Source organism: Dromaius novaehollandiae, chromosome Z (assembly GCF_036370855.1).
Source record: "Dromaius novaehollandiae isolate bDroNov1 chromosome Z, bDroNov1.hap1, whole genome shotgun sequence".
NCBI classification, from domain to species: Eukaryota; Metazoa; Chordata; class Aves; order Casuariiformes; family Dromaiidae; genus Dromaius; species Dromaius novaehollandiae.
The window spans coordinates 33,442,482-33,460,754 of NC_088132.1; the positions used below are offsets into that span (position 1 = coordinate 33,442,482).

The 18,273-nt window shown below is 39.9% G+C and overlaps 1 protein-coding gene across 1 annotated transcript; it reads left to right on the top strand.

The window, feature by feature from the left end:
• Positions 1 to 8,144: 8,144 nt before the first annotated feature.
• Positions 8,145 to 17,895, top strand: LOC135324764 (nucleoredoxin-like protein 2). Its single transcript, XM_064501668.1, has 3 exons — positions 8,145 to 8,215; positions 8,453 to 8,807; positions 17,270 to 17,895. The coding sequence occupies exons 2-3, from the start codon at positions 8,506 to 8,508 to the stop codon at positions 17,436 to 17,438; spliced, it is 471 nt and encodes a 156-aa protein (XP_064357738.1). The 5' UTR covers positions 8,145 to 8,215; positions 8,453 to 8,505; the 3' UTR covers positions 17,439 to 17,895.
• Positions 17,896 to 18,273: the final 378 nt, after the last annotated feature.

Below are 18,273 nucleotides of genomic sequence, written 5' to 3' on the forward strand. Positions count from 1 at the left end.
CGTCCTTTCCACGACTGAAGCCTGCTCCTGTTGGAGCCTTACCAAAAGAGGGTGTATTGATAGAGACAGCCCATCTACTTTGTATGTGCCTATGAAGTTACTTAAGCAAAGCAACTGGAACTAGCAACAACACTGTGGAATCCCTCTTGCTAGAGTCCTTGTGACGACCAGGCCTCCTCCTCCTGGCAAAAACTCTGGGCACAAATAAGATTAGATGATGGTTCCTGGCAACTGTAGTGGGCTAAACTAGATTACACAGGAAGTTTCACCTAGTCTTACATTTCTAATAAGGTATAGAAACGCAGGATCTAATGTTAGCTGCTTTTGACCCTGAGAGAGAGGGAGCTAGTCAGAGGTCTCATCACAAAGAAATGTCTACTTAATTATACTAGACTGCCAAAAGACTTGAAGAGGAAAGCATGTCTGAACTCAAGTGAACTTGAGCAGAATTTTATTTCAGTATTTTTCCATTGCTGCAGGCACAAATGTTGTTCCTTGTTGCCATGCTGCTGCTGCTGTATTAGATCACTCAGAATTGCTTCCCTATCATACCTGTTTGGAACTCAAAAATGGTACAGTACTGACATTTAGAGTATCTAACACTAATTGGCAATTTGATGCACACTAGCAAGGATAAAGTTAGACAGAAAGGATGTCTGAATCGGGCTTTATGTTCTGGAAGGAGAAATTGGTATACCTATGCTAATTTCTCAATGCTCAATGCTGCTGTAATTTCCAGCCCACGGAGCAATGCTAGGAATGTAGTCCTGGTTTTGTTGCATTTCTTATAAAGGATTTCTTGCTTAGTGAGAATCTATTAATAGGTTTAAGTATTTTCTGGTTAAAAGAAAAATATTCCTGGCAATCTCTTAAATCCGGCTCATTTATAAGTCTTTGTAATGGCACTCTTCTTGCTATATGTGCTATTGATTGCTTATGCCAAGAATGAATATGAAACTGGGACCCACAGATACATCCCAAATTTTACTATAAGGGTTATGAAATCTGTTGCTTCAAAAAAGAGGATATTTCTTACCTAAGTGGTATCTTCTATAATGAACTGCTTTGGTTAATGATCAGCTATTACAGCTTTTATTCAATCCTTACTTGATGCTGGATCTCTTCCTGGTAAGAATGAGCTATGTCCCAGTACCTCTTTTCCCCAGGGAAAGCAAGACTCTGCTTACAATAGCCTTTTATGGCTGCAGTATGTTGTTACATGCTTGGCAGTTTGAATAATAGTAATAAAATTATAATTTACAGAACTCTTGTGCTATTTATTTGGCTTATTTTTCTTTCTTAAGAAAACATTGTTATTTCTTTCATGTTTGGAGGGTGCTCAGGTTACATAGGGAAAGTAGAGGCAGGAACATTTGTGAAGGAATTGTACTTGTTACTGCTCACTATCCAATAACAACCTTTGTTTAGGTCTCATGATCCCAGCTGAGGAAACGGTGCATCAAATGCGGCAGATCCAAGGAGCCTTATGAACATCCAGTAACTATTTTAGTTGACAGATTGTGCATAATAAATTAGAGTTTTTTGGCTCAGTATTTTCTTCTCTGTACACTGGTCTCTTTTCACAGCTTATTAGTTAATGTATTGGGTTGAGATTAAAAAGCTTTCTTTCTCTTTTGTAAGTCACTGCATACACTGTGGAAAAGAATTTCACTTGCTTTCTTTTCATAACAGAAATAATCATTGTGTCTCCTGTAGAGCATATTGAGATCTACTGCAAAAGTGAATTAAAAAGCAACTAGTTTATCTAATTTTATCAACCATCGCTATATATATAAACTCTTTAATCCCCTGGGATTTTTCTTTTATTCTAGGCCTTCCTTCTGTTGACATCTTTGTTGGGGTTAGCTTTTCTGACTGGCTAGTATTCACACATAAGTGGATGCTCCAAGGTCAGTTTCTAATCTGACTTCTTCAAGGTTTACTTTCAATTTAGCTTTGCCCAAACAAAATTAATCTTAATTAGGTTTGTCATTTTCATTTTTTAATTAGAGTATAATTAAGTACACATATTGTGTACTCTGAGTACATAGTAACTGTGTGCTGATGAGTAAACTGAATACAGGTCCAACAAGCTCTCATCCAAGTAACACTCCCCTTTGAGTACACTTAATCAGTTTTTGTGTTGTATCATTAATTTTGTATGCCTATTGTCTACCACGTACTCCTAAGCAGCTAATTAGTTTATCAACATCCCAAGCATGCAGTCACAAACTTGGAACATCAGCAAACCATATGTTCATGTTATACAGATTTTAAAAAAAGTAAACTCCCCCTGCCCCCCCCTCCCCCCACACACACACCCCTACCTTTCCCCCTCTGCTCAGTCTCCTCCAGGAGTCCTGTTGAGGTTGTCAGATGTTGGTCCACAGGCAGCATCTTCATCAGTCTGTTACCTAGCTGGCTTGTTGGCTGCTCTCTCCATCTCCCTTTCAGTTACACAGCAGCAGTAATGAAACCTCATGTAGTTCAGATCACGTTTGCTGTACTTTAAAGCCACTGTCTAGCTGGGGGCTGGTGAGGGCTGCACCTCCTTTTAGAGCAGAGAAAGACAGTGAGGTTTGTAACCTCTCCAAATTGGTTCGTGACTGACCTCCAGTTTCATCTTCTCTACTGATGTCCAAAGTACTGAGAATCTGTGGTCTGCTCACTTCTCAGGTGAGTTTAATCACCAGCTGGTAGAAGAGTTTCCATTTGCTGTTAAAACAGTATTGATACATAAATACTTGCCTTTTTTTTTTTTTTCCTTCTCCTCCTCTTCCTCCCATGAAGACTCAATCAACACTTGCAGAAAGAATCTCCCATTGACTTCTGCGAATCAGGTCTGAAGTATTAGAAATCCACTGACAGCATGAAGGGAACACATTCACGGAGAGTGGTTGTCCCAGAGGAGCTATGGTGTTTGTATCTGGAGTTACTGTCTTGAGATGCCCTCTAGCATTCCAGCTTCCCTGGACAAATTAAAACAGGTATTGTTTACTTAATTATAAGTCAAAGCAGCCACTACTCTTTACAAATCTGGGTTTTCTGCCAAAATCTTGTACCTGTTTGACCCTTATAAAAGATCATCTGTGTGGAAACAGCACACATCTCAAGTATGGTAAAGTCCCCACTGGGATTCAGAACAGGACTTCTTCATAATTTTAAGGAGAGAATCCTGACCCTACAGAACTGTAAGATAACATTTGTTATTGTGCAAGTGCTTCACATATGCTGTAAAGTTATTTACAATTATCTTTGGAGACTTTTATAGGTTTCAAAAAGATCTGTACATGTGGCTCATGGTAATTAAAGCACCTGAAAGTTAAAGATGAAGTGATAAGGAAAGATTTCATCTGCTTTGGCTTGGCTTTGGGGGAGGAACTAAAGAAGGGGGTTAAGCTGTTGATATATAATTACCTTACAGGTTTGTTTTCAAGGTATTGAAGGTGTATTGCTACTACCTTATTAGAGATGGACTCATCACTTCACTAAAAGCATAAGTGATTTGTCAATTTTGGTTGTGTTACATAGGTATGTATTTCCTACAAACTGCTTGAGAATTATAAGCAAACTGAAATCCTGTGCATCTGCCCTGAAACTTTTATCACCCTTTCACTTAAAAATCCAGTGTCGTGCACACACTGCAAATGATTTTATGTATTCTTAAGGAACTCCTTACTGGAAATAGTTATTGGATCAAATCCTTTACTACCCAAAACAGTGCCAGGTACGGAGAAGGTAGTCTAAGGAGAGAGTAAAGGGTATGTTAATATAAAAAACCTGGACAAATCTTCGGTCTTCTCCTATATTAACATGTACATAACTTATAGAAATATTAGTTCTGCAACTACAGGAGTATGGACTTATGCTGCTTTGAGTGTATATTACAGTATATAGGAGTCAGCAATGTATTGGCTAGTTTAAGCAATTTTTGCTTGCATTTCTTTCATGCCTCTTTTGTAATGCACTACCGTATATCATTGAAAACATGATTTTTTAATTCTTATTATAAGCCCAGGTTTTTACAAGCAAATCAACTTAAATGGTAACTTGAGCAAAATACCCAAGGGAAGCAGGATCATCCTTGCAATAAGTACAAATAAAATGAAAGTCTTGCTTTTAGATTAAAATATAGAACTAGCTGCTGGCACATTAACATAGTACAGTAAATTAAAAGCTTATTTTCTAGCAAAACCAGAAATGGAATATTTTATGGTAGGAAGTTTTTTATCTCAATTATTTTACCCTGGAATGTGCCAGAGGGTTTCCACTGGATGAGTATTGTTTACAAGTTTTCAGTGCCATCTTGGTTAAAGCTAATATGCTCCCTTGAGAAAGGATCACAGGCTCTATATAAATAGCTCCATTATTATCAGTCCAGTTGAAGATTAGGGAATGGAATAAATAACAGTGTTAATGCCTTTAAGAATAGTCCTAGACAACAAGCATAGCCAAAACAGGCTATAGCCTGATTGAGATAAGTTATCAAGTCAAACCTTTGTATATTGGTCCATGCTGGTGTCATAGAGAACTGGTTTTGCAATCAAATCAAAAGTAGGTGCAAGATTTAATTTTTGTGATTTCACGCTGGGTTTTTTGTGACTATGTGATGGCCTGGCAGAGTCGATCACATTAAGCCTCCCTAAAAGAGCATCTGGTTTCTCATGCTTAATAGCTGTTTTTTAAGTAGTTTTAAGAAGTTTAATTTGACTGTCATTGAGACTTATCTGAAGCACATCAGCCAATAACTTAGTTTTCTTTATATGCTAAATGTGTGCATGTGCCTGCCTCCTACACAGACAGGATGAGGCTCTGGCCATACAGCCATCCGTACAAAATTTACAACAAATTCTAAACCTTTTTCTTCTAGTCCTTCTATGCTTGGGGAGGGGGGAAGTGTTATAATAATCTGACACAATTTATGGAAGGTAGTACAGATCTCTTCTCATATATGAGATTCTCCTTTGTACTAGCTAGGAGAAATACCAGAAAATGGTGGTTGCCTTTGCATGCACATAGGCTTTCAGCAAGTTACAAATACAGGAAGCAGCAAAGTATCACACTTTAGCTATATGCACTGCCAGCTTAGATTACTTTTCTCCTTGTTACATTTTCAGCAACCTCAGTACAGACAGCTGTACACTCACCCTTGTGCATCCAGTTGTTTCTCGCCGTGGAGTTGGACATAGCTGGGAAGTTTTCCCTGCGAGCCCACAGGGAAGGAGAGGCCTAAATGACAATCTTGGTATGTCCTTGTCTCATGGTATAGTACTGTACCTGGATAACCAGCTTTCCAACCTGTAGATGTGATATAGATGGGATCTTCACTTCAGTACTTAAGACATGAGGAAAAAAGGCTTTCACTGATTGAAGGAAAGATCAGCAGGAATAATCAGTAATGAACCTATGTTAGCCTGAGTTTATATGGGAGCATTTTTCAATTTTCCTGTGACTCTACAGGCTATCAAGGCTATGACTCCATCCTATTTCACAAGCAGTCTCACGAAGGCAGACAGTCTGGCAAACCGAAGGCCCAGGTGAGCTGAACTTGTCTTCTGCTTTTGACATCAGATGAGTCTGAAGGGGAACAGCGCAAAACAGTGGTCACAGCTTGGAGAAAGGAAGTATCAGAGAGCCAGGAGGATTATTTGCTTTTAAATGTCACTCTGTTTCCAAAACAGATACTTGGGTTAGAGGAGTTGGATCAGACAAATAGCATAGCTCATTAACAGTCCAGGAAAATGGAGAAATATTGCACTTGAATCAAAAACATTGGTTTCCAAACACCTAATCCATTCTTTTTCTGTTCAGTGAAATATCAGAACAATAATTACAGATTAGTCAGATGTAGGACATAGGCAAAAGTTTTATTTAGGCGAAGACATAAGCAATAAGGCCCTGAGTCCTAAAGATTAATCTGTATATATACAATCTTTTATAACAGAATAATACCGGCTAAATTTTTGTGCTTTTTTTTTTTTAAAAAAAAAAGATGTGTGACCTTTTGGGCACAAGAAACAAGCACTATTTCCATTAGCTGGATATCTGTATTATCCATGGCTACTATTTAAAAAAAAGGGGGGGGGCCTGGAGGGGTAGGGGGGAAAAAAGGGCATGGGCAGGTGAATGCATCTCCCAAATCACTGTCCTACAAGTGAACAGAACCTTCTGATGAAGCCTATTGGAAAAAATGCAGCTGTGTTACTTCTGTGGTGCTGCTTTGCAACTTCTGAGATGCTCAAATTCTTAAAATGCTCATCCCATTTCTCTGTCTCACTCAGGAGAAAAAGTGGGAGTAGCTAAGTCCGCATAAGTTTGGAACAAGTCAAAGGCAGGGTTGGGAACATTTCAAAAAGGTCTAAAAAGGAAGGGGTGGAGAGAGGGAGAACACTTGGGTTCAGTTTATTTCTGTACTAAATGAAATTCAAAATTTTGACTTCTGGCTCCGCAGTTCTTCCAGAGCATGCTGTATGATCAGTAGATGGTCAGATGTAGAAATTGGATGTCATTTTATCATGAACTTTGTTGCAGTGTATCTAGGCTGGAACCAATGCCAATAATGACAAGTGTTTGGTTAATGTTCAGTATTTGTATCATGATATACACTCGGCTCAAGTCTGTTGTCTCCAAATGTAAAACTGTCAGATTTTTTGAGGGGCTACAGCTTAAAAAAAAAAAAAGGAGGGGGAGGGGACACCAACCGAATATCCAAAGTTCAGAATGCAGTTGGATCCGTAGTTGAAAAACTTCTATAGTAGCTTCATGATTAGAAACTTGAAGCATCTAGTATAAGCAGTAGCACTTCTTTGTGCGATATTGATATTTCTCAAATTTTTTTTAATTAGTCACTGTGTAATTGACAAAAATGAGACAATACCAGGTATGGTTATCATGCCATCATTTCACTTTAATTAAAATTTAGAAGTCTCTTACAGCCAAATCTTGCTCTGTTAATTTCCTTTATCCAGGTTGCTTTTGGCAGAAAAAAGATTGCCTAAGTGTAATATAATGATATTTTTATTAATTTCTCAGTATCAGTTGTGGGACAAAGACATTCAACCCAAACACATGATAAATGCTCTGGAATAAAATGAGACTTTCCCTTCTGCTTGGATAGAGAATAGCTAGCCCCTTATACAAGCAGATTTCGTGGCGTACATCCAGCAAAAACTGCCAAAGCAGATCCAGGCCCTTAGGATGAGATCTTCAAGAGACAGAGGTTCAATTCTGTGAAAAGACAGAGATCTTGGTTGGTGTGAGAAAGACTGGACTGTTTGACTTACTAAACTTATTGAAAATACTGAATTTCTGAAGTCTTGAAATGTACTTTCCTTTCTCAAAAAGGCAACTTTGCCTTTATGCATTTACAGAAAAATGAGGAAAATCAGATTTTCATCAAGCTGTGTTTTAAGTAATAGCCTACTAAGGCAATATTGTATGCTCATGAGGAGAATGAAGAGGATAATTTTTCCCTCTTGTGAAACAATCAGCTTGAATTCACTTGATCCTATGTAGCCTCTAAAACACCACCCTGTACAAGTAGGCTTTTCTGGCAATCCTTTCCTGGCCAAATGCCTTACCTTCACAGCTCCCTGTCCCTAAACATTTCACTGACCTTAATACTTCCCTGTGCTTTAGATAATCACCTGATCTGTCTATTTATTAGTGCCTGCCTATGCATTAATCTTATTTGTTTGATAAGGTTTAGCAGGATAAAATCTACAGGAAGCAGCTGTACTTCCAAAAACTCTTTTGAAAAATGCTATGTTTACTTGGACTACAGTAGCAGTGTCTGCTTGCTGTAGGTGTTATAGCTGTAGATAAACGTTGTTCGGTGGGAGAGTTAGGAAGGCACAGGTGAGTGCAATTTAGTTTTGACCCTACATGGTTAAAAATAACCCCGCCCACACTGCTGGGTGCGCCGTACCCATGTGTTGGACCCCAGCAGGGTCTGACTAGGATGGGCTGAGAGGGGCACAGAGAGGGCTGTTGCGCTGGAGGCCCGCCTGGCTCTAGCGGGGCGTGAGGTAGCGTGTAGCGCTGCCGGTGCAGCTGGGATTCAAACTCGCCGACCGTTGGGCCCGTTGCCCCCCGACCCGCGGGCACGAGGAGGGGGCGGGGCGCTGCCCCTCCTGCCGCGGCGGCCGATTGGCGAGCCTTGCTGTCAGTGAAAGAGGGCGGGGCCCCCGCCGGCGGGCGGCTATAAAAGGCGGCGGTGAGGGGGCGGAGTGAGGCTGTGGGCAGCGCGCGGCGGAGGGGGGATGCGGGTTGCAGCGCGGGCGGCTCGCGGAGCCGTGTCGCTGGGCGGGGTGAGCGGCGCGCGGGGGGAGCCCTGCCTCGCCGCGGCTCCCTGTCTGCCTTGCTGCGGGGCGGGAAGGGGGGATCTCGGCGTGGCGGCGCACGGGGGGCGCCTTGTCTCCTAGTGCCTGGTGCCACTGCTGTGTCCTCTCAGGTGGCCGGCGGCGGCGCCCTGCCCGCGGCGGTGCCGGGGCGGGGGGCAGCAGCATGGTGGATGTGTTCAGCGGGCGGCTCCTCGTCGACAAGGACGGCCGTAGCGTGGACCCCGAGGAGGCCCTGCAGAACAAGGTGGTGGGCTTGTACTTCTCGGCCGCCTGGTGCGCCCCGTGCCGCGACTTCACCCCCGTTCTCTGCGACTTCTACACGGAGCTGCTGGAGGAGGCCGAGTCGCCCGCGCCCTTTGAGGTCGTCTTCATCTCGTCCGACCACAGCGCCGAGGAGATGGCGGGCTACATGCGCGCCATGCACGGCGACTGGCTGGCGCTGCCCTACCACGACCCCTACAAGCAGTGAGTACCGCGGGCGGCGGCGGGGGGTTGCAGCGGGCCTCCCTCGCAGGTGCTCCGCGCTGTGGCGGGTGGAGCCGGCCTGGTTTTGAGCGCCGCTCGCCCTCCTTCAGTACTGTGTTGGCATCCCTGCTTCTGAAGTGTAAACGAGGACAAGAAGTGCCGATGTTGTAGTGAGTGAACTCTAGCTGCGAAGCCTCTGATGCAGCATCTCCACGGGGCCCCCACCTGCCCTTCTCATCCAGTCTTCCAGCTGTACAGTAAGAAACTCAGATTGCAGCATCTTCTGTAACAAAAAATGCCAATCCAGCATCCCAGCAACCTAGTTATACTTTCATCCTGTTCTCTAAAGAGCTACTGTTACCATGTGGCTCTCCCTTACCTTTACGTAGGCTGTGCCTAAATTTAAACTAAGCTTACTCTCTTCAAAGAACTTTCTTGGTTTTAGCCTGTTACATCTGCAAAAAAAATGCAACAGAACAAGGAAAATCGTTTTTACGTAACTGAGGCTTCAAAAGATCTGGGTCAAGGAAGGGTTAATGAAGGACCTAAGTAATAGTGAATCAAAAAAACACTAGTGGGGAACAAGGATCAAGTGGTGGTATTTCAGTCCATAAAAAGTTGTTATTAAGGTTGTGCTGGGTTGTCTAACTTATTAATGCTCTGGAATAAAGGCAAATGAAGGAGTGGCAAAACTCACAGCTGAAAAACTTAGAGGAGAGTAGAGCAAGCTATGAAGAACTTCAGAGAGAAGCAGATAAGCTATGTGAAGAGGAAATGTATTAACAGCTGTCATGGTTTAGCTGTGACAAAAACAAATGTTAAAAGTTAGAGGGCAAAAGTCCTGTGCTTGTAGGTTTCTAAACAGGCATTCATGAAGGCAGCTTCCTCAGTGTGATACTGGGGTCAAAACAACAAAGAAGAGGGATGTTACCTTCATCCTGTTACTTACACATGCTAGTATCAACAACTGTTGTAATGATGCAGCCTCATCTGGACTACTGTCAGAAGTATGATTTAGCTCATCTCAAGAAGGATAGAGTGGGATTACAGATAAAATGTTTAGGGGTACTGAAATACCTAGAAGTGGAGACTGAAAAAAGGATTTTTTTTTTTTTTAACTCTTTAAGCTTTGGGATATACAAGGTAGTATATCATAAGAACATATACTGTAACAGAAGTAGAAGGTACAGATGGTCTGTGTCTTGTAATATAGGAACAGCAGGGTTTCATTCAGTTAAATCAAAGTGGTGAATTCAAAACTGATAAAGGGGAACTTTTCATTTGAAATAAAATACATGTAGATTGTGGGGTTCATTGTTACAGATGTCATCAAAGTCAAGGAATTAGCATGGCTTTTAAGCAAGGACTGGTAATTAAAGTCAACAAGAAGATTTAGAAGTCTTGTAGTTAGAGCTAATAAAGGACTCAACTCTAGTTTTTCTGGTAACTAAGCCAGTTCATTTAATGCTAGATCTATACCTGTGTGCTACCAAATACAGAGTCTAACTGCTTTGCTGCTCATTCAGCTTGAAGGAAGTTAACAAATGTTGTTTTGTCAGGACACTTTGACCACCTCGAGAGCAAACAACCTGAAGCCTGAAAACAATTCATCCTTCCTTGGTTCTTACCTGGGTGTTGCTGCTGAGGATGCTGTGGATTAATGTTAGTTTTGGTTTTTTTTTAATGACTGTTTCCACTGACTCAAATAGATTAAAATAACAATACTGTTTTCCATAGTTCTCCAGTTGTTTCCCAGGTAGTGACTGTATTTGGTCATTACTAATAAAATTCAGACAAATTTCCTGAAGGAGAAGGTACTGCATCCAGCAAGCTGTTTGGCTTGGCTGTGGGAATGTGCTTACAGCTTCAGCCTCTAGGGCATTAGGGTTCTACCTCTGACTATGCCATGACTTACCCAGGTCATGTGGAACGGAGGTATGCAGATAATTTGATTGTCTTTTCTAGGCAGTCCATGACATCCTTTAGAATCTTTCTGAGGAACACAGCCTGTCCTGTCACGTAGCTGTGATACCATGGTGTTTGAAATGACTGATTAAAGAAAAAAGTGCAGAGGGATGTAAAAAGTCAATGATTTTCTAGTTTTCTTATACAGGTACAAGAATAAAGGGTTACATGCAGATGCTCAAGAAGCTAAACTTGAATTAATACTGATTAGTTTGGCTTCAGAGATACTGGTGAGTCGTTGCAGGCATTAGACCAGACAGACGTGTATTGGTTAAACCAAGCTATAATTCTTACTAGTTTATTTAATTCTCAGTAAGAACATAGTTGTAAAATCACTCTGGCGATTTAATAATTTTTTTAAGTGTTCCATTGTAAACCATGAAAAAATAATTTGGTTGCTCTTTTGTGGTCTACGCAAAGAGGGCACTTCAGTATTTTCAATGAAGTTAAAATATGTTAGCTTATGACTTCAGTGCTTAAGGTGTATTTGCAGTGCAGACTGAAGTTCCTTCTAGGTGCAAAAGAGCCAATTTTAGATTTACTATCTAAAATACAGTCCACACTTGGAAGCCTGGAGTTTCTTGGGGGTGAATTTTATTGTGTCAAGAAAGAGTCTGCAATGTAGTGTACTAAGTGTAACACTTTGCACGTACCTGCGGAGAAGCAAAAATCTGAATTCACGGCAAGATCTCGGGGCTCCTCACTAATAGTCCTGCAATCCTGACCATAATCCTGAGTGTTTCCCCGAGGTGGGGCTGCACCTTTACTACTTCATACAGTGTGTGGCATGAGTTGCAGGAAATGCAGCTCCTGATGACTTGACTGCCTTCAGCTTGAATATTGGTTTTAATGCTGGAGGCATGGGCTTTTGATCCTTGCAGGGGAGGAATGGAGACAATCCAGAAGGAAATGAACAGGAGGGAAAAGGAAGGGGTTAGTATAGAGGAGGAGTAGGAAGGTGCATGACAACAACCAATTTTAGCAAATGAGGATCTATGTTTTCACTGTGATCCACAACTGTGTGTTGTGTTTATACTAAGCCTCACTGGAATCAGTCATTCTCTGTATTGCTGTGCATGGCACACTACTAGTTCTTGCAGGCTGCCAGATAGACAGATACTTACTAAGCTCATGTTCTGTGTGCCTCAGGGAAAATCATAATCCCCAAAGATTACTGAAAAAAGGAAAATAAAAAGGGTGTGCTTAAGCTTTATACTCACAAGCTTTAGGTGTGAGTGTGGATTGGCACCTACAGAGGTGTGTGAGGGAGGCTGAGAGAGGAATGTAGAAGGTGGAAGGTAAAGGCATCTCTGAGCAGTTACGAACTATAGCCTCTTCCTGGTCTTTTTTAACTGCTGTCTAGAAACCTTAATGGACATTTTAAAATTAAACCGCATTCTTAGGAGGTTTATGCTTCTTTATGTGGCTGACGTTTAACAGTACAGAAAGTTCACGTATTGAACTGTGTATTATAGTGTGTACTGCTAGAAACAGATTAGCAAGGCTTCCATCGCTTGGACCTATGTCCTTTGAGTTATGAGCCTTATGCTCTCCTTTGAACGTAAGTATATACTTTTGTAATATATGACAACAGTATATAGCTTTTGGTTTCCCGTGTGTTTTACTTTTTGGTCTCCTGTGTGTGTGCGCTAACTATGTATTTTTTTGAAAGAGCAGGAAGTAAGAAATGACTTGAGCTTTCTCTGCAGTATCAATTAAAGTATGAGCTCATGTTTCATTGTAGTTCTATCTAATCAGAGGTGTCTGAAGGCCTTGACCAAATTGGTAAAATATAAGAAAATTCAAAAACAGGTGAATAAAAATGCCATACACAACAAAAAGAGCTATTACAATTGCCAGGAATCAGTATGTCCAATATAAAAAAAATACTTAAATTCCCCCTTTGTATAGGCTTCATAGCTTATAACTTGGTACTTGTGTCGTTGTCGTAAGTTTGTCATGAGGGAAAATGCTAAGTGTGGCATTTTGTTAAAAGGAAGAAGCTTTTTTATCTTTCTTTTTTTTTGGAGTGGCAGCTTAGCATTAATATTTAGAGATGCAGAAATAGTCAAGTGAAAGCCGTTAAATTCCAATATTGTCAAAACATTACCGTATTACCTTAGTGTATAGTATGTACTGTTCATATTCCAAATACGATATTAACTGTGTTCCATGTTGTCTATATATCAAAAACCCTCTTATAAAACTATTCAGCTGGTAGCATAAAAACTTTGCTCTCTTAGAAACCTTCATCCAACCTTTTCTGAATCAAAGACCTAACAACTACAGTGACTTTTCCAGTTTGTCTGAATAATCTTAGTTTCATCTTTTTGTATTTCTTATGCAAATGAAAGATTGCCCTCCCACATTCTAACCTTCTGTGTGGCCAAGTATTGATCTTTCAGAATATTTGGCTAAAACATTCCCTGGGTCTGCACAGAAGCTGCTAGTTCAGTTTGCCCTAGCTATCTTCTGTGTATCTTCCTCTTCTGCTTTCTCTGCTTGGGCCTTAGATTTTGTCATTCTGACACTGAATTTACACTTAAACACTTAACTGGAAGTATCTAGATAACCTATTTTTAAAATGTCATTAATTATATCACTTTAATTTTGCTGAAAGAGAACTGAGTTTGCTGTTGTGGCATGTGTGATGTTTCTATTTATGGCTAGTGATTTTATAAGTCGTCACTGGAGTTAATCCATCTGATATATGGTGCATATGTTGTCTGTGCAGGTGAGTCACAGGATCTGAGATCCCTACAGGAGAGGGTGAACTTAGCAGGTTTTAAAAAGCTGTTTTTGCAAGTACCTTGCACAGTCATCAAGAAGCATTTTCTGCAGATCTGTTCCTGAGTCTTTTTCAGGTACATTCATATTATTGATTGCACACAAATGCAAGCAAAATCTGAGCATGCTTCGGTCTGGTTGGATGCAAGTTACCTTCAGTCCAGAAGGTGTGTAAACATGGTGCTGTGCTGGAGTGGATAAGGTGTACAGGCATTTCTTTAGGAACAGAAAATGTTAGTTCCTGCCAGTCTTCATGGCAAATTACCTTCAGTTTCCGGCTGTTCTTGTCTCTGTCTGTTGAAACTGTCAGGCACCTCAAGCTAACTTTTTTATGTGCACTGAACCAATAAAATGCATCTTCCACCCATCTTGTTTATGGTGCCAGTGGTACAAGATGGTAATTTTTTACATAGTTGCTACATGGACTTACTTTGGAATATTTTTTTTTTTTTTTTTTTTTTTGCTCCCATTTTTGCAGAACTTGGGATAGTCTGTGGGGATTCTTGGTTGCTTGGTTTTATTTCAGAATTTTCTGGTAAGCAAGCAAGCCTGTTGCTAGGCTACACTATAGTTTCTCTTGAAACATTTTGTGTGTTGTGGCTCTGCCAGCTTACTGACACATTTTGGTATCCTTCACCTGTTGTGGATTTGTCTTTTCTTTTGTATCTTTCTGTAAGAGAAGGTCTGTTTCTGGAATGTCTCCTCTGGTCTATATTTCACTTAAGTCTTACTACTTGTATTTTTAAGACTTATGTTTGGGTTTATTTAGTTCTAAAGATGTGATGTTTTAACTCCTCCTGTTTTCAAGGAAAACATATTTCTGATGTTTTTCCGCAATTGCTATGAAATCTTTTTCCTACTTGTTCAAAATTGTATGGCACTTGAGCCCCACACCACAGATGAACATTACATGAATATACAATTTTGCCTGTAGCTATGGTTCTCAAGCACTACAATTCTATTTATTTAATATTTGTTTTGAGAATGATATCATTGATATTTTGGAGGATGGCTGTCACGTTATTGCTTGTTTCTTTCTCTTCTGGTTCTTCTAAAGGTGCTTGATTTCTGCTCGTTTTGATGTAAGTCAGTGTAGGGAGGTCATTTTCCATGATACAGGCTACATGTCTTTTGGGAGGTTGTTACTTTTAGCTGATCTATCGCAGTTCACTTAATTTGTTTTTGATACCTCTTCTTCTGAAAGACAGGACCTCTGGCTCTATACTGACTGCATTTTTCTGGGATTTCTTGATAGGCTACCCTACTTGCAGCTGAGGAGTGGATTTTTTTTTTTATGTTTCTCACTTCCTCTTAGATACTAGCATGTCTGTGACCATAGCTTCCATTCTTACCACTAAATTTCTGGAATATCTCTTGTGAAGTTGATATGCTAGAAGGCATTCTCTTGAATGTTACCTTCCAAAATGAACATTACAAATTCCCTTTAATTCACTGATCTCTGCTCTGAACAATCTAGTTCAATGAAGCCACATGTGGAGGATGACCTATGAATAGTGTCACATGGTAGGAGGCACCTAATAGTTAATAGTTTTTCTGTGTTGTCACGTAATTTGGAAGGGGTCAGGGAATACCTTGGGGAGGTTCTGACTTTTATGATGAACAGTCTCGCCATATTTTTCTACCTGTTTCTTTATATCCAACACATGATTTCATTTCTTCTTTGGTATTAGTGAAAATAATTTTGCTATTGCCATGCATTTGGAAACAGCTTGTTTTTTCAGTGTCCTGAAAAATATACTAAGGCAGAAGACTTCAGGCATTCCTCCTCTGCTTTTCTGCCTGAGTTGGAGCAGGGGCTGCAAGCGGGTTCTGGAGTTCCAGGAAACACCTGGGGCTCCTCCTACTGAGGAGCACTCTGAACCACAAACTCTGATTTTATTTGATGTCCATTGAAATAGAGCTCTGTGCTGTGATGCCAATGAACTCAAACTTTTTTTTTTTAATTTCTTCTGCTATAACTTAATGAAGTTCTTGCTAGTAGGTGGTTGTCAGTGCTAATGTTTTTTTTAAGTCTCTTAGTCATAATACAGGTTTTACTGGCTTACTTGTCCTAAATTTTACTTTGTCACCTACATTGAAAATTGTAAATTACTAGCAGACAAAATTTGTTTTGCGTATCCCATCTATATCACTCTTAAGTGAGATGAATTTCTTGTGTAGAAGAGACTTTCCAATTTTCTTTCTCAAGGAAGACATTTATTTGCGCTCCACTTTCAGTTCAGAATTCTGTGTCTGTTTCTTCAGGATCTATGAAAATATATATAGACACCATGCTCTTTTCCTCCTTTTTATTTCATCCTGTAATGAACAAACAGAAGCAAAATCTGTCGTCATGGTTAAACTCTTTTCCCTGGGAAAGTTTTTCATCTTGTACTTTTCTGTTGGCTGTGTCATGCTCAACTGAAATGGTTTATTATGTGGCGTTCCATGATATATTTTCTATTGCTACATATTCCTTTTGTTTGCATGCTGCTCCTCTTTCAACTCATCTATGTAAACAGTGAATTCTGTTTTACTGCTTCATGTTGCCGATAGCCTGCTATTTGTGTACTTTTATCTCTGTGGTGTGTAATTAATATTCATGCCTTCTTATTTATCATGTGCCAGTGTCAGCAAGTATTTTTGTTTTTCTTTGAATGTCTTGTGTACTCTGGGATTTTTCCTCCCTAATGTTAATTTTACTTCCAGTATTAATATTCCATATATTATATTTCCACGTATCATTAATTCAATCTGATTAAATTTCTATCCTTCAATATGAGAAGTCTTTTCTGATTAATTTTTCCTGGGTTCCCTCCTCACCCATTTTGAATGGATCCAGATTTCTTTACTGAAACATTGCTGGTTTATAGGTTTAAATTTTTTTTTAACTGTTTTATCAGAAAACAATGGATTACAAATAGTTTCTATTTCCTGACACAGAGAAACAGGCACTAGAAATGTTTGTGTGATGGGGAGAGGAGGAGTTGAAATTTTTTCTTGGACAATTTAAGATGTTTGGTCCTCATTCCAAATCTGTGCAGTCCTTTTTCCAAATCTTTGTATTGCTTAAATTTTTGTTTATATAGAAAGCCTGTCTTGCTCGAGGAATTTAAGGTGTTTCTATAATTATAACCTCTTCTGTTTACGATAGAGGATTATATGCCCTGTTTTAATGAGAATTTTAAAAAATAGCTGTATGGAATTGGCAGCACTTACACTTCCTCCAATACACAGTTGTTTCTTATGCTAATTTAAGTAAGATCCTTCTCCTTTGTTGCCTCGCTATCCAGTAGAAGGGACCTGAAGACATCTGGTTCTGGCCAGTAAACACAAGGTGGGGGAGGGCGTTGCGCTTTCCTTCCATGAGTTTATTCCCAGTCCTTGAGGGTCAGTCTCCCCTCCTGTGGAGACTGCAGACAACAGTGAGGAGCAGTTTCAGGAAGGTTGCTTCAACTCTGATAATGCCTTGAGCTGTCTGAGTTGCACCATGTAAACTCCTAGTTTCAAGAAGAAAGCTGGATAACCGCTTTTGCAGCCTCATCCAGCTCCCTGTATTGACCGGTTCTGTGCTCCAAGCTCTCGGGAAGCCCAGACACTTACCACTTGGGTGCTCCCATTTGTACTGACCAGAATTCACTTCATGAGAGACTAGATTTCCTAAGATGCTCCCTAATGGTGTGTTTTATTTTTATTTTTTTCTTCCCCAGTGATCTGAAGAAGAAATACAACATAACAGCCATTCCTAAACTGGTGATTGTGAAACAAACTGGAGAAGTCATTACTGACAAAGGAAGAAAACAGATCAGAGACAAAGGGCTTTCCTGTTTCCGAAACTGGCTTGAGGGTGCTGATATCTTTCAGAATTTTTCTAGCTAAACAAAACTTGGCAGACAGAAACAAGACAAGGCATAATGGAAAATGCTGTAGGACTCTCAAGAGTGTTACCTTGTTCAAAACAAAATGGGTAGGGCTGCATTATTTGTGTTTGCTTGTAAACAACTTTTGTTCTAGTTCAACTTGAAGGTTAGATATTCCAGTAAGTCAAAAAAAAGAAAAGAATTACTTTTATTTGTATTGTTTTATTATGTTTAGTATGAACCAAAGCACTGCTGATAATACTGCAGAGCTTTAGGAGGAAAAGCTCTTTTAGACAATAACAATGGAGCTCTGTGAAATCTATGCAAATACCTGATTTTTGCAGATCTGTACAGTTAAAATAATGTATACATACAAACCTATTTTTCTTGATCACAGAATTTTTCTGGCAATTAGCATATATTTTATCAAGAAAAATAAATTATTTGCTTTAATAAATGTTTATGAAGTATATGCATTTAATGTGTCTGTCTTCTATCTTAGTCTAGACTGAAAATGGCATTATTTTTAAATGGCTCATGTCTGTTTAATAGTCAGTACTGAAGAAATGCTTTTTTGTTGCTTTTGTTTTGGTTTGTGTGGGGTTAATGTAAGCGTTGCTGAGTTTTCCTTACCTCTGGATTTTTAAATTTGGTTCCATAAGGTGAGTAGTTGTCTCCCAAGTTAATGTCAGGTTGAGTCAAAGAATATCAGTGTGTAAGAGAAGAGTGTTTTCAGTCTTCTCCCTTTGCCAAAGTGTGTGGGAACAGCAACATCAAAAATAATACCATCTATATGAGATGAATGGTCATGATGTGGCAACTAAATTATAGCCTAATTTGGAGCACTTTCTCCA

Excerpts from the sequence above, each read along its gene's own strand:
- LOC135324764 (XM_064501668.1), top strand. The coding sequence starts at position 8,506 with ATGGTGGATGTGTTCAGCGGGCGGCTCCTCGTCGACAAGGACGGCCGT. Across the intron at positions 8,808-17,269 it reads TACCACGACCCCTACAAGCA|TGATCTGAAGAAGAAATACA; the intron begins GTGAGTACCGCG and ends TTTCTTCCCCAG.